The 16,594-nt window shown below is 38.2% G+C and overlaps 2 protein-coding genes across 2 annotated transcripts; one reads left to right on the plus strand and one right to left on the minus strand.

The window, feature by feature from the left end:
- Window positions 1–3,176: 3,176 nt before the first annotated feature.
- Window positions 3,177–15,719, plus strand: LOC111863619 (peroxisomal membrane protein 11B). The gene is made up of 3 exons (XM_023850107.2): window positions 3,177–3,486; window positions 5,486–5,601; window positions 14,213–15,719. The coding sequence occupies exons 1-3, from the start codon at window positions 3,428–3,430 to the stop codon at window positions 14,770–14,772; spliced, it is 735 nt and encodes a 244-aa protein (XP_023705875.1). The 5' UTR covers window positions 3,177–3,427; the 3' UTR covers window positions 14,773–15,719.
- LOC117282245 lies at window positions 4,636–8,476 on the minus strand. The gene is made up of 3 exons (XM_033751136.1): window positions 8,147–8,476; window positions 7,620–7,701; window positions 4,636–4,674 (listed from the first exon to the last, which is right to left on the minus strand). The coding sequence occupies exons 1-2, from the start codon at window positions 8,473–8,475 to the stop codon at window positions 7,644–7,646; spliced, it is 387 nt and encodes a 128-aa protein (XP_033607027.1). The 5' UTR covers window position 8,476; the 3' UTR covers window positions 4,636–4,674; window positions 7,620–7,643.
- Window positions 15,720–16,594: the final 875 nt, after the last annotated feature.

Raw genomic sequence — 16,594 nt, forward strand, 5'->3', positions numbered from 1 at the left:
TTTCCACCCTTAAAAATTCGACGACCTCCGCCGGGTATTTGAACCCGCGTACTACGAGTCATGAGGTGGGAATTTTACCTCTAGACTACAGAGGCCACTATTGTTAGAAGTATGTATAGGGCAGGTTCACTCAGGGCAGTGGTGGAAGAAATGAGTATGAGTATGAGCCATAAAAACTGGCCCTTGCAATGCCACCTTCATTGAACTATTGTGCTTCCCCTTTGGATTAACCCTTTATTAGTTCTACACTTCGAATGAAATGCAGGACTTTATTTATGTGGGCGTCATGAAAGTCACTTGTTTCCACGAAGAATTGACCCAGGTGGCGATATCCTAGGTATGCTATAGCCTCACAATCACATAAGATGTGTGTCTGATTCATCTTCTTGTAGGCACCTTTCACAAATCCCTGTTTGAAAAGTTGCCTTTAGGTGTCAGTGTCCAGTAAGTAATCCTACCACCCATCTTAGAAATAACTTAATGAAGGATGAGAATGTGATCAGCTTGAAGATTCCCACAACATTTTGAATAGGTGGAAGAACTACTTCTCTCAGTTACTGAATGTACATAGGGTCAGTGATGTTAGGCACATAGAAATGCATACGGCTGACCCATTAATACCTGATCCCAGCCCTTCTGAGGTTGAAAGTGCTATTGCAGAATTGAAAAGGTATAAATTGCCAGGTAGTGATAAAATTCTGGCAGAACTTATTCAAGCAGGAGGTGAAATATTACGTTGTAAGATCCATAAGCTAATTACTTCTATTTGGCTTAAGGAAAAATTGCCTGATCAGTGGAAGGAGTCTTATTGTGCCAGTTCACAAGAAGGGTGTTAAACTGACTGTAGTAATTATCAGGGGATATCACTGCTATCAACTTCATACAAAATTTTATCCAATGTTCTTCTCTCAAGGTTAAGTCTATACATAAATGAAATTATTGGAGATCATCAGTGTAGGTTTCCATGTAACAGATCAACTACAGATCAGATCTTTTGCATTCGTCAGATATCGGAGAAAAAATTGGAGTACAGTGAGACAGTACATCAGCTATTTGTAGATTTCAAGAAAGCCTATGATTCAGTTAGGAGGGAAGTATTGTACAATGTTCTGAAAGAGTTTGGGATACTCATGAAACTAGTTAATCTGATTAAAATGTGTTTAAAGGAAACGTATAGTGAAGTCTATGTAGGTAAACAGTTGTCTGATAAATTTCCTAGCCAGAATGGTCTAAGACAAGGAGATTTTTTTTCCACTCCTTTTCAGCTTGGCTGTAGAATATGCCATTAGGAAGGTCCAGGAAAATCAGGTGGGACTGAAATAAAACGGGATACATCAGCTGTTGATCTATGCTGATGATGTGAATCTACTGGGTGATAATATAGATATGATAGAGAAAAAAACACAAACTTTAATTGACGCAAGTAAGGAGGTTGGGCTAGAAGTAAACACAGAGAAAACTAAGTATATATTGCTGTCTCATCACCAAAATGCAGGGCAAAATCATGACATAAAGATAGGAAACATATGTTTTGAAAATGTGGCACAGTTCAGGTATTTGGGAACGATAACATATGAAAACTTGATTGAAGTAGAAATTAAGAGGAGATTGAACTCGGGTAATGCTTGCTATCATTCAGTCTAGAACCTTTTGTCTTCTCGTCTGCTGTCCAAAAATATAAAAATTAGAATATACAAAACTATAATTTTGCATGTGGTTCTGTATGGGTGTGAAACTTGGTCTCTGACATTAAGGGCGGAACATAGACTGAGGGTGTTTGAGAACAGGGTGTTGAGGAGAATATTTGTACCGAAGAAGGATGAAGTGACAGGAGGTTGGAGAAAACTGCATAATGACTACATAACTTGTACTCTTCTCAAAGTGTAATTAGAATGATCAAGTGAAGGAAGATGAATGAGGTGGGCAGGGCATGTAGCACAAATGGGGAGAAGAGGAACGCATATAGGATATTGGTGGGGAAGCCAGAAGGAAAGAGACCACTGGGAAGACCACGGTGTAGGTGGGTGGATAGTATTAAAATGGATCATAGATAGGATGGGATGGATTGGATTGATCTGGCTAAGGATAGGGACCAGTGGAGGGCTCTTGTGAACACAGTAATGAACCTTCAGGTTCCATAAAATTCTGAAATTCCTGCGTAGCTGCAGATTTGGCTTCTCTTCAAGAAGGGCTCAGCTCCATAAGTAAGTAAGTAAGTAAGGTGGAAGATCCAGTGTTATGTTTTATAGTGCTCAAATTTTGTTTAGATCACTGTGGCTGTTCATGGGAAAACCCTATGTCACCAAGTGAGCAATGCGAATCAGAGAGATACAAGTGGCACCGTCCAATGCATTGTCTGAAGAATTGGTGAAGACAGGCTGCTTTTCACCTCAAATTTCAGACAAATTTTAATTTATTTTTAACATTGTACTTTTAATTTCCTTGAAATGTACTGGAGACCGCCTCTGTGGTCTAGTGATCAGAGTTCCTGGCTACAGATCCAGAGGTCCCGAGTTCGATTCCCGGCGCTGATAAATAGTGGTCCTCAAACGTAATCCACTGAGCCTAGTGAGGATAATTGAGCTATTTCAAGGAAATGGCGGCTCTGGTTTAGAAAACCGAAATTAACGGCCGTTCTATCAGCTAAAGTTGACACTAACTTCGCCGACAAGCGGCAGTCGTTCGGTCGGAATAGTTCGTTTGCGAAATAAAGCTGCGGAGATTGTTTTTTAAATTTATTGGATTACCGATACAGCGAAGCAGCCAACGATATTAGATAATCTGAGTATGGTCGTGTAAAGGTAAAACGTGTTTCATTAATAACGAATGGAATACGACAGTGTGGCAGTTAGCACATAGCCATTGAGACAGTTACGAAAGTTGCTTTAATATAACTGGAAATAAAGGAAGAATTATTCATTATGTTCAGCTTGGAGGGGGAGGGGAAGTGGAATAGTAATTAATCTTCTTACCGACTGGCCTTTTGGAACTGGCTGTATGACTTCTCATTCCGAGCACTTTTCCCCCAATAGCGTATATAGGCATCGTGTTGTGATTGGTTCAGGTAAGGGACGGATATGGAAGTGCATTGCTAGTAATCCGCGTCTCTTTTTTGCGTTACCCACCACTAGAGGTCAGCTGCGAACTGTACTTTTGACTTGTGAGTGGCAGGCGCGGAACTCTGCAAATATTTAGTAATCCGTGCGAATGACAAAGTAATTAATTTTGTGGACGTTTCAAGCAATGGTAGATGTTGCTGTGGTTGAGGTGGTTACTGTTGAAAATGGCGTTTGCTGTATGTGGTAACATAATGAGGACTATGATGTCTAGATTCGTTGTCTTGTAGGACTCCTACGGAATAATTTCAATCCTGGATATTTTAATTACAAATACTTGTATTATTTTGTTATGTCTTTTTTCTGTTACGATGATGGATGTAATAGTAAAACTGAACAGTCAGACTGCTGGAAGAGATAAGATTGTGCGGTGAGTACAGTTGTCGATTCAGATTTTGCTTTTTAGGAACGGCGGCTCGATGGAATGAGATGTTTAACATGCATGGAAATTTGGTATTTGGGTGTATTAGAGGATTATGTACACAGTTTAAAGTAGGTTCCTCATACGTACTCGGCACAATTGATGTTATGAGATTAGTTAAATTTTATGATTACACTTTTTTTTTTTTTTTCAAAATATGTTAAAACCAAAGGAGGCGGGTTCGAATACCTCCATCGTAACTCTGCGAGTCGTAGGAGGCGACGAAAAGGGAACCCAGTGCCTGAGGGTATAACTAGGCTGCCCTGTTCTTGGGGGTATGTAAATACGGGGACTTGGTCCTACAGGTTGGGGGAGTCACGAATCCGATACAGCAAAATATGGTCATGAGACCCACGGGACCAGAACCTGGTAATGACTGCCCTGGCTTGGGCCAGCAGCAATTATAATGACATCCATCCTTTGGTCAGAGAGGGCGCTCCACGTCAACAAACCCGAAACTGTGACAATAATAACAATTTGGTTTTTTGTCCCAGGTGGTTGCTTGACACCTAAACAGACTGGCCTAGTGACTGTTGGTTGCAATATAACTTTGACTTGTTAGCTGGTAAGGACATGAGGGCAGAAGCTGTAGAAACTCCACTGTTGTTAGCTGTTAGCAAGCATTGACCACTGAAGACCATGACAGACTGAGACTTAGGGTATGCTGAAGTGATCTGTAAAGTGTGTAGATTACAAATATAAATCACTCCATCCAATGTGACCTGTAAGTTTATTACTACATGAAAAACTTAACACCCTTACATGTTTCGGTCTCTGCGGACCATCTTCAGAGGGCAAACATCACTACAAATAGGAAACCACCTTCACATAAGTTGTTTAGATGTAAAGTACGTACGATTATATGTTACAATGCATAGTACACAAAATAGAACATTTCACAAACACAGCAGTTTCCTGGGAATGTAAAGTTTTTAAAAATTATTTAAAATTTCTTGATGCTAATTAAAAATTTTGCGTTGTCAATAATTAAAATTCATAAACCATGCAGGCTCGTGTTCATCCTCCCATCGTCCCTCTTGTATGGAGCAGATATTGTGCCACCTGCCTATCTTGATGTGGAGGTTCTTTATATCTTCCAGGGTTTGCTCGTGGCTGTTGTGCTGTTTTCACTGTTCACTGAACAGTAAATATTGTAAATTGGTTACTGTAATACAACTAACTTTATTCAACTTTCACACTTCTCTTATATCATAAACTGGTTTTTAAATAACTGTCGTATTGTATAAGCATGATTGGTAAATAATATTTGGACCGAATTTTTTATCTTAAAATTGTCAATGTCTTACGTATTATTTTCAGGATAAATTTTTATGTGTGATTTAAATCTTGTATACTATTAACTTGTTATTTTGACAACTGCTTGATTTCTAAGTAAGATGAGTTTGTATTTCTGGACAATTTCCATATCTATTGGTTTTTTCAACCTTGTAAGTATTTTATGGAATGTGAATAAATGAATGAATGAATGGATGAATATTTGATGGGTATCTGACAAAAGTTACTGGTCATGTTACATGTAGTTTTTGTGACGTAAATATATTTGGAACAAAATTACAGCATGATGATATATATTTGCGTGTCTTTAGCATACACTGTTATGACATGTACAGCCAAACTTTTGACAGATTTCTTGATTGGTTAAGAGACGTAAGAAACCTTAGTATCAAAGAAATGGACTTCCAATTCCATACAAAAGCGAATAATTTCTTATTCAGCTGAGTGTTTGCTTCTCAAGAAGGATTCTGCTCCATAGATGTTGTAAATGTAAAGAAGTAGCAGTAGAGCAAGAAACTTTTTAGCTAGTGCAGCAAATTAATTATGTAAGAACTTGAGAATTTGATGGCATATAAATGTATACTGTATTTTAATAATAGAACATACAAACTTATGCATGTTGGTGCTTAAATTATATATATTGTTATTTTAGATTGCTGCAGTATGCAAGCAAGGCAGCATGGCATTACATGCAGCAGAAGCAGCTCAGCAGGCAGTCTATAGATCAACTGAAGAGCCTGGAATACACCTTTAGTTCGTTTAGGAAGTGTAAGTTTCTGATAGTCTTAAATTGTGAAAGTTAGAATGTACACAACTGTAATTTGCATGTGGTTCTATATGGGTGTGAAACTTGGTCTCTGACATTAAGGTTGGAGAAAACTGCATAATGAGGGGCATCATAACTTGTACTGTACACTGAGTATAATTAGAATTATCAATTCAAGGAGGATGAGATGGACACTGACATGTAGCATGAATGGGGGTGAAGAGGAATCACATGTCACTGATTCCACTGTTTCACATGCAGTATGTCTTCCAATAAAGCGTATTAAAAGTTACTCACTCTGAAAGTTTTGCACATCATATAACTTTTAAAACTTTTTCACTACATATTTTGACCAATATGGTGAGTATCAGGTGTTTAAAATTATAGCTGAGGAAACTGATATGCTTCTGTTATTGTGGCTTTGGTTATTAATTTTTTAATGTATGGGCCCCTCTATGTGAATGTATATCTGTTACATGCATAAATATCTCCTATTAGAATTTGTATATGTGATGTGTGTTAATGTATCGTAGGATTACTTGTTTATATACTTCAAGTAATGGATTATTTTTCCTGTTGTGTTGTGCTGTGTATCTTTTTTATGCATGCTTACTAATCTGGATTGATTCTATGTTTTATAATGAGTATGTGTCTCTGTCTGGTGTTTAATTCTTGTAATACTTCAAATATCGGGTTATAGACATCATTGTAGACTGTAACAGTACTTCCTGTTTAACTGTGGAAATGACAGCCCACTTATTGTCCCACGAGAATGAAAGGCATACTTGCAGGGCTGTCCCTTGACCATCTAATTGTCATTCGATACAATCCTCCTTGGGCTTATGGCAACAAGGCTGGTCATGGAGATAGGATCATAGGCTTCACTTGAGTCTGGTATCCTCTCAATGGCACCATCATTGTCATTAACATCATCAGTTTAATTAGTTAGTTAGTTATTTAGAGAGGGTGGGATTTCCCCATGCACCACGACCAGTTTGATCTATTGTGCTTCCTCTATGATATTCTACTAGTCTCTTTACCCTACCGATAAATGGTGCATACCATCAGTCCCGCCGAGCAAGCGAGTTCGGCCACTTGCTTAGCGGTGTCTATAATGCTTCCCCCATCTATCAGAGGCCTTAGAGACTATTGTTGGGCGGGAAACGTCGTGGAATTTGGCTCAGTGATCCCCTTTGGGGATATGAGGTTCTTTTACGTGCCGTAAAGTTACGACACGGGACACACAGCTTAAAGTCCTTCCCGGAGGACTTGTTCCCTGAATTTTTCCGCCCTTAAAAATTCGACGACCTCCGCCGGGTATTTGAACCCGCGTACCACGAGTCATGAGGTTGGAACGTTACCTCTAAACCATGGAGGCCGCTAACATCATCAGTTTACTTTAAGTGTTATCTTCCATCATGCTAGGGAGGTATTTTGGGGAATCAGTCTGTGATTTGGTGCTGAGCAAAACCTGCCCGGAGGGGTCATAAATTACTTGCACTTGTACCTTGAAACCTGAAAAGAAGGTTTACGATAAACATCTTGTCAAACCAAATGCGGGACAGGCTTCCAGTATGGCCCTCGTTCATTTCCTTTTTCAATTAATGACCACGTAGGGACTTGTAACTGGGAGCTACATAGATGTTGTGAAAGAAGTCTCGGCTGGGGCAAGAGAAAGAGGCTAATTAGAGTTGGAGTCGGGAAAAAGTTAGGCAGTCAGATATAGAGGAGGGACAAGTGAGTTGCAGTTGGAGATGTGGATAGTGAGTAGTGAGTGGGCAGTGAGATTTGAGTTCTTTGGTGGGAGTCAAAGTAATAATAACAACAGTAGTGTAATCGGCAAGGTGCAAGCTTAGAGGAGGATTAGCATAACGTACCAGTAGTCTCTGTACTCATCATTTAACTAAACGCTAGAAATACATGGTGTTATCGTCTGGTGATCCTGTGATTCATAACTCCCAAAGTGTGTTCCCATCCCAGTCACCGAAGAGCCTGTATCCATGAGAAAAGGATCTCATACCTCATAATAGTCATGGCATACATCTTAGGAACTCTGCTGGCAGCTGCATGTTATCCGGAGGCTGGTATCTTTAGGACGGCTGCTGTAAGGATGAGTAAAAGACATTAATGTATGTGTCATTTGCAGTCTGTTTTTACTCATTTTATATATATGATATTTCTCTAGTGTGTTTAGGTGTTTTCCTTTTATCTCTATTTTTGTGACTTTCGTTGTGTCAGTTATGCTCCTGTATGCATGTCCTGTATATAATACCTGATTTGAATATCCTGAGTTACCGTTATTATTCCTGATTGCCTGTATGTTTCCTTTATGTCTAGTATGAAATGTTTGGCCTGTCTGCCCATACATTAACTCTTTGACTGGTGCGGTATTTAAATACCACCCCTGTCCTGGCAGACCCTTTAAGTCACTAAAATGCATGCGTTTACTTTTTTTTAAATAACTTCAACAAAAATTGGTTTTTAGAAACGAAATTTTCAGGAACTAATAAAAAGACAGTATTTTATGCAAAAGATGTCTTTTCATACCTTTTTAATAGTTTTTCTTCGTGTGATAAACATTGAAACATGAAAGTTTGCAGAGAGCCACACCACCTTGTTTCTTTTCTGATCTTTGGCTTAGCACACATGTGACACTTTCTCATGGCACCATTCTTCTTCTTGTTACTGGGAGGAACATGGACCATTTTCTGTATTTTCAGGCCACCCTCTAGACGATTTGCTGGGTCCTTCACTGGTGGTCTTTTCAAGGTTGCGGGCAGAGGCGTGACTGCACTCAAGCCTGAAGCAGTAGATTTGTCATCCACTTCATTTCTTGACTCTTCATCCTCTCCACACTGTTTGTTTGGTTCTGTCATTTTTTCTACACAGTCCAATATAAAATTTTTGAATTTGTATTTTCTCTTGTATTTTTCGTTTGTTGTGTGAAACTATTCAACGCTGCCATTTGCAACAAGAAAAACACCAGTTTCTTTGTCCACTTTACAGTTTTGCGTGAACAAGGATAATAATGCAGCAATTGATCGGCCCTGTCAACCCCTCTCTTATATTTATTGTAGTCCCCAATTACCTCGGGTCTGCATATTCTTTCTCCTTTGCGATTCTTTTTTGCAGATTCCACGATTTTTGCTGTGTGAAGAGTGGAAATAAGTTTGACGTCTCTTTTATCTCTCCACACCTGTATGAGAACCTGCCCGTTCCTAGAAAACGCAGATTTCCCTTTTTTCAAAATTTTTACGTCATCCTTTAGTTCTTTAGGAGCTCCTCTGTCCATTCTGAAGGTACCACACACATAGGTATTTCTCTGTAATAACATCTCACACAATTCTACACTATTGTAATAGTTATCCTGGTAGAGATGATACCCTTTATCTAGAAACTGTGGCCCAAACAGATCAACAACTAATTCCTTTATAGGTCTTGATTTTCCGCAATAAATTTAAAAATTCCAAATATATCCACTTGTCGATTCACAAACAAGATAAGCCTTTATACCGTACTTATCAGGTTTGTCAGGCATATATCCTTGGAAGATAAGACATCCTTGCCAAGCGATCATTCCCTCATCTATTGCAATTTCCTTTTCAGGGTTATATATGTTTCTAAATTTCCCCACTAATGAGTCTATAATTGGCCTAACTTTATGCAGGCGATCTTCACAGTCAGCTGGTTGTGCATCGTTGTCTGCAAAATGAAATTTTGAGATCTGTTGGAACCACCGCAAAGACATCTTTTGTCCATACCATGGAGTGTGAAATAGGGGCCTAGTGGACCAGTATTCTTCAATTTCTGGGCGTTTGTCGATTCCTGTCATGAACACAATTCCTACGTATGTCCACATTTCATCTGGTGTGACATATTTGTAATTGTGTTCTCGAGAGTGAGGAGCTAACTCGTGTGTTGAAGTGCTGGTAAGCATAGCGATTGGTTTCAGTTGTGATGTGATTTACTAAGTCGTCATCCAGAAAAATTTTAATCAATGAAAAGGGGTGCATTTTATGTGTTATATCAGTTTTGATCCCAGAACTACTAGTAAATGGAACTACTGTTGGTACAGTGTCTCCGTACATCCACGAGATGGATGTGTCAGGCACCGCACTCGTGGTGGCTAAATGTTCATGATTACTGTCTTGTGGATCATTGTCTATCACTGTATTATTGTCACTATCAACTTCATCTGATTCAGGAATCATTATTTCATCACCACTTTCATCATCAGCACAAATCTCGTTCACAACACTTTCCAGCTGGTCTGTAGGAACACTCAGACACTTGCTGCGAGAAGCCATGGTGAAACTGAATGAATGTGAAATATTTTCTGACATTTTCCTACTCGGAGGGTTCTGACAGTNAACTATTTTCTGACCTTTTCCTTCTCGGAGGGTTCTGACAGCAATATAGACACCCACACAGTCAACAAGGGTTCTTTACAACCATGCACAAAAACTGTCATAATTATGTCTGGTTGATGAGTGCCAAGACAGCAAAGAAGGGAAGAGTGTATCAAAGTGCTAAAACATGTCAATGCCAGGCAATGGCTGGCATCGTCCAGGCGCAAAAATGTGCCTGTGCCAGTCAGAGAGTTAAAAAATTAACTACAGAAGCCATGATAACAGAAACACAACAGTTTTCTTGATTATACGTGGTGCAATCCAAAAGTTCCCAAAATATATTAATAAAAACTATTACATCTTACCCAGATCTTATTCTGTACCATCACCTTCAAAGTAGTCCACTTGGGAGCGCATACACCGATACCAGCGTTTCTGCCACTTTTCAAATGCATCCTGGAAGTCTTTCTTTGTTAGGGTGTTTAGTACCGTCTGCGTTTCCGCTTGAATTTCCTCAACTGTATCAAAGCTTCGCCCCTTCAACTTGATTTTCATCTTGGGGAAGAGCTAAGTCTGGCGAGTACGGTGGGTGGGGAACAACTGTCATCTTGTTTTTAGCCAAAAATTCCTGCACAATGTAAGCCTTATGTGGTTGTGCGTTGTCATGGTGGAGTACCCAGTTGTTCGTGCACCACTTCTCTGGACGTTTTCTCCTCATGTCCTCCCTCAAACGCCTTAGAACATCGCGATAGAACTCTTTATTGACTGTCTGATCAGGAGGGACGAACTCCTTATGAACAATCCCGTCAATATCAAAAAACAGATCAACATGGACTTAATGTTGCTCTTGACTTGTCGAGCTTTTTTTGGCTGAGGTGAAGAAGGGCTCTTCCATTGCGACGATTGCTGCTTGCTTTCAGGGTCGTAGCCATAAACCCAACTTTTGTCACCAGTGACAACCTTCGAAAGAAAGTTTGGATCCTCTTGAAGCTGTTGCTGAAGTTCCCTGCAGACTTCCAAGCGATGCTGCTTCTGTTCATTTTGCAGCAGTCGTGGCACAAACTTCGCCGCAATCCTCCTCATGTTCAGTTCCTCTGACAAAATTCGTTGACATGTACCATAACTTATTCCCAAGGTGTTGCAGAGGTCTTGGATGGTCAGTCTACGATCTTGCAGAATCAGATCCCTAACTCTCGCGACATTTTGTGGTGTGGTGCCAGTTGACAGCCATCCCAAACGATCGTCGTCATCAGTCAATGTTTGGCCATTTTTAAAACGCTTATACCAGTTGTAAGTTTGTGTCTGGCCTAAACTGTTTTCACCAAAAGCTTGCTTCAACATTTGGTGCGTTTCTGCAGCGGTTTTCCCAAGTTTGAAACAAAACTTTATACAGACACGCTGCTCTCTCAGGTCAGCCATCGCAAAACCGTAAACTCACGGAAACACAACAATGGAAATACGTTCACCAACAATAAACCCAACCACTCAACTCGACGCCGCTTGCCACACTGATTCAAGAAGGATGTGTGAGGAGACAACTAGCGGTATTTCGATGTACTCATAACCATTCGGGTGCAAAATTCAAATTTCGGAAACTTTTGGATTGCCCCACATAATTTTAAACACTTGATGATGATCATATCGGTTGAACCATATAGTGAAAAACTTTTAAAAATTTATATAAGTTATATGGTGTGCAAAACTTTTAAATTGAATAACTTGTTTTGTAGAAAGATGTGTTGCATGAGAGACGCTGGAACCAGTGATTTTTGATGCTAAATGATGTGCAGCAGGATGCTACAATATTATAATATGCGAAGAGGAATGCTTATAGGATATGCACATTGGTGTAGTTGGCAGACCAATAACCTATGCATATTGGTATTGCCCCAGTAAATTTTGTAACAGTTACTGTGAAGTGAGCCATGGGCCAGTTGGTTGTAATGCCAAGCTCCTGCTACTGTATTAAACATTAATCAGTCAACAGTATATCTTCTGTTGATTGGCATGTGAAAGTTATGCATTAGAATGGTCATTCCAAGTATTCATGTGAGAAGTAAAAAATTCCAGCAAAATTTCAAGATTATAAAAGGTTAATTAACTCCATCTAGTGTGACTGATAATTTTTTTTTCTTTTTTCCCTTTTTAATCTTTCATCCTTGACATGTTTTGGTCTTAAGAGACCATCTTCAGAAGGATATATCAATACAGGCAGAAACTATAAATTATTACAATTAGTCTATTTACAGGTGTGTTTAAAAAATATTTTGTTATAATTTTTTAGAACCATTTTGGTTCATGTCATTTATATTGCCTCTCTTTGAAGGAAGTTGAGTGTGAATTTATAAATATATTAATGTATTCATGCACATCACTGTAATTGTTAAAGGATCAGATTTCATATTCATGTCAATTTGATGATATTGTATGTATATGTATTGATATTGACCAAACACATTGTAATAGTAGTTTTTGCCTGTATTGATATATCCTTCTGAAGATGGTCTCTCAGACTGAAAAATGTCAAGGAAGGAAAGAAAAAAACATTTTATCAGTCAGACTGGACAGAATTGATTAACCTTTTATAATGTTGCTAGTGTGATGGACCAGGATGAACCAAATAAAAAATAATTTCAAGATGTTACTACTTAAATAGAAAGAACTGATGCAGAAATACTCCTTATACTTTCTCATATATGAGTGACCTTGACTGTGTTATCTTGGAAACATAATTGATTGTTACTGAGTAGACTGTTGTTGGTTGCTTTATACAAAGCAGCAATGAAGTTTTTGGACCAGTATAACTGGTTTCCAAAACATTGATATTTCACAATTGGTCCCCTACTGTACATACCAATATATTCCTGAAGATGCTACCTATGCAGTTTCTTTTAGTGATATGGTCACCATGAATCATGTTGACAGAACATACAGTTCACACACACTAGAATGCTAAGATACAGTAGAAGTAATGATTTTCATAAATTACTGAAACTTAATCAAAATCTGAGCCATATTAGAAAAAATCGCTGTTTTATACTTTGTGGCCCTTCTGAAGGGCCCCTGTTTTTGGAGCTGGGATATTTAGAGTAACTGGACAGTAGCTAGGCGCATGTCAATACATACACACAGACAGATGGCATTCCAAAACCACTTATACTTTTTTTTTGGGGGGGGGCTGAAAAGCATGTAAATTCCTCTGAATCTTGATACTGAATTTTCTTGACATGTCAGCATATGTACAATATACAGTATATGAGAAAGAGAAAACTATTTGTACAGTCATAAATACATTTAGACAGGATCGTTGCTGGATGAAATTGGTGATAGACTGGAACATTTTGATCATAAATCCTTAAACACCTTGCATATGAGACTGGGGTTTGAAGTTTCAAGTTTAAGGTTTGCTCTGTTTCCAAAATGGAACTTCAGTGCATGAATGTGAACACTTTATACAGGTACAGGGAGTGTGTTTTTGTAACAGCAGGGACAATTTCTGGCATCTGCTGTGGTATGGGTAGGTTTTGTTGGTGATGTGTGGCCTGTCAGATTGTCAGTTCACTGTAGCCCTGAACATACAAGATCACTGTTGATGTGAAGAGCCTGTCTCTCTCTTCCACCTGACTGACCAAATGATTGGCTTCAGATTCTCAAGTAACCTTTCTGTACATGGACTCTTGTACATATGGATTATCAAATTCTCCTTCATATGTATTCTAGTGAATATTAACAAGATTATAATTGTTTCAGGCAAGATTTAAAGGCCTTAATAAGACACTTTGTGCACTTAATACATTTTATATATTGTTTTCAAGATGAATGCCAAACACTAAACAGAATTGATGTTTTGAGAGATACATGCAGAGAGCATGCATCTCCAAAATGTTTGCAGTGCTCCTGATACCCATATGGTGTAAATATCCAAGAGTACTAAATGGAACTGTAGGAATATATGAAATGTGCTTCTTTGATATATTTATGTTATATCCACCTGTCTTACTGATTTGCAGTCTTCCATCAGCAGTGCCATTTTGAGAAAGTTCACAAGGTAGATAAAATATCTGTAGCTATCTTATGTTATCATTGTGCTTTCTGACATGTGCTCTAGCAAACTGCATCTTCCTTGTATCCTACGAAATGCATTAACCTTTCATTGATCTCTTGTAATATCATACATTATATTTGTACCTTTTCAACTCATTTCATCGTGAGTGATGTTTTGTGAATGTAAATTTCAAGGTTACTTTCTTTGTGCCTTTTCCAGTGTTGCGTCTGGGTAGGTTCCTGGACATGTTGTATGGTGCATTTTCATCAATTCACTATCCAGATGTGACTGTGCGGATAACATGTACTTTATCTAAGATAGCCAATGCGCTTTTCCTTTTGGCAGACCATATTCTATGGATTGGTCGAATTGGGTTGATAAATGTTAATAGTGAGAAGTGGGTTAAAGTAGCCAACAAATACTGGCTATGCTCAATCACAATGAATCTGGTTCGTGATGTGTATGAAATATGGTGCATCCTTGAACGAGAAGGCCGTCGATTGGGCATTCCACCAGGCGAGAGTCTACATCGTACATGTTTGGCAGATGGGTTTTCTCATAAGACAGTACCACTCAATTTGCGAGCAGTTACATTTGTCGAAGAACATAAGGATGTGGTTGTTGACACAGTAAAGAATGGCTGTGATGTGATGATTCCATTGACTGCATTAGGCTATATGCGACTTAGCCCTGGGGCTGTTGGCCTCCTTGGTGTTGTGTCATCAGTGGCAGCTATAATCAGCCTTATTGATCCTCTGGCCCGCCTGACACCAGCTTAGATACAAGCTTCAAAATGTACCATTTATTGGCCAGATAGAAGGGAATCCTGCTCAGATTGCAGATTCAACAGAAATAAAAGTCCATATGATCTTAAGAAATATGGTGTAACACTATATACACTTGTAAACTATAAAGAAATGGAAGATATATTTTGGGTGCTGCATTGGGTCTGTATTTAACTTCATCTGTAATGACACACTGAAATAGAAGATAAGGAAACAAGGTCAGATGTTTGTGATAACATTCTGCATCCTGTGAAGATTAATGCTAGCCCAGTTCTTTGTTAAATAAAATTAAAAAAATGAAATATTTAAAGGAACTGTGAGACTATTTGAATTGCAGAAGTGATTCTGTTTTTGTTTCAGTGACATATTGATTGAAATGTCATTGTGATGTAGAAGAGTTCGTTCAGTAATATCCAGTTAATTTCTTTAGATAAGCCAATAGTTACACACATTAATAATACTCTGTATAATTCACTGATATGTTTTGTTTGTAATTTTGCCTGTATTTCAGTTAGAGATCTGAAATGAACTACATAATTTTAAAAGGATCATTGAATCTTAGCCATTAAAGTATGTTTGTATGTTTGTACTGATCGTTAGTAAAATGTGAAATTCCATTTGGAAGTTAGGTTATCAACAATTTATGAATGTTTTATATTGATAAACAACAAAGTTTGTATGGTTACTTAAGTTTTATAAAAGATATTTTATATAATTTTGACATACTCATATGTCAGTTCATCCATTATAATTGACAAAATAGTACCAGAATGCTTGTCTCAAATTTCTTTCCTTCCTGGACACTTTGTGTATTATTATATGATATATAGTTGTTTATGTTTGTTTTGCAATACAGCAGTTCTGTTATATGAAAGAGGGCTTGGTGTTGTAATTATTGTTATGTTGTTTTGGAAATATATGTGTTATATTGTTATTTTTTATCTGGTGTGTGAAAAGCTTGTTTTTCATAATTGATGCTGTCTAACTGGTGGAGCAGTCCATGTTGGTATCTCTGTCCTTTGTTTCTACAAATCTACCATGTGAATGTGTTAGCCTTCACTCTAAAACATACTGAACATCATGGTTCAGTAGTAGTTTGCACCTCTTCATATTTGGAAGGTTTCATGTTGTATTTCTGACACACATAGCAGCTGTTCTGGCTGAGGTTTTTAGTGACTTTTCTTAGTCCCACCAAAGTAAAGAAAGAGGGCTTGGTGTTGTAAGTATTGTCATGCTGTTTTGCAGATATATGTGTTATACTATTATTTTTTATCTGGTGTGTGAAAAGCTTGTTTTTCATAATGGATGCTGTCTAACTGGTGGGGCAGTCCATATTGGTATCTTTTTCCTTTGTCCTTGACGCATGCTTTGTTTTAAGGGCCTACTTTTCATGTGTGCTGGTGTGATTATTCATACAATAACTGATTCTCAAGACATTCATTTGTCATTTCAGATACCCTTTACTTTGTTTGTTTAGGTGTTTCTAGTTTTTCCATGTGGGACGCCTTTCATCGATGGATTTTACTCTAAGGACCTTATTCTGGAGATGGTTTCTTTCAGTTATGTTAATTTGGTCAGGTTTTTCTTTTCTTTGCCTTGTTATTCCTTTTGTCTGCTTTATTATGTTCTTTTCCAGGGATTTTAACTTTCTTCTTTTGGTTCAATGGTCATCCCTGTTTTTGGAGGTAAAATGTTAAGATGGGTTATTTTCCATACTTTTTGTATGGGTTGTCTCCCCTTTTACTTCTCGTCATTTTTGTTAGCTTGTTGGAGGAGTTGATTTGAGTACAAGCTGTCTAGGATTAATTTAGGGGTA

Source organism: Cryptotermes secundus, unplaced genomic scaffold (genome assembly GCF_002891405.2).
Source record: "Cryptotermes secundus unplaced genomic scaffold, Csec_1.0 scaffold99, whole genome shotgun sequence".
Taxonomy (NCBI): Eukaryota; Metazoa; Arthropoda; class Insecta; order Blattodea; family Kalotermitidae; genus Cryptotermes; species Cryptotermes secundus.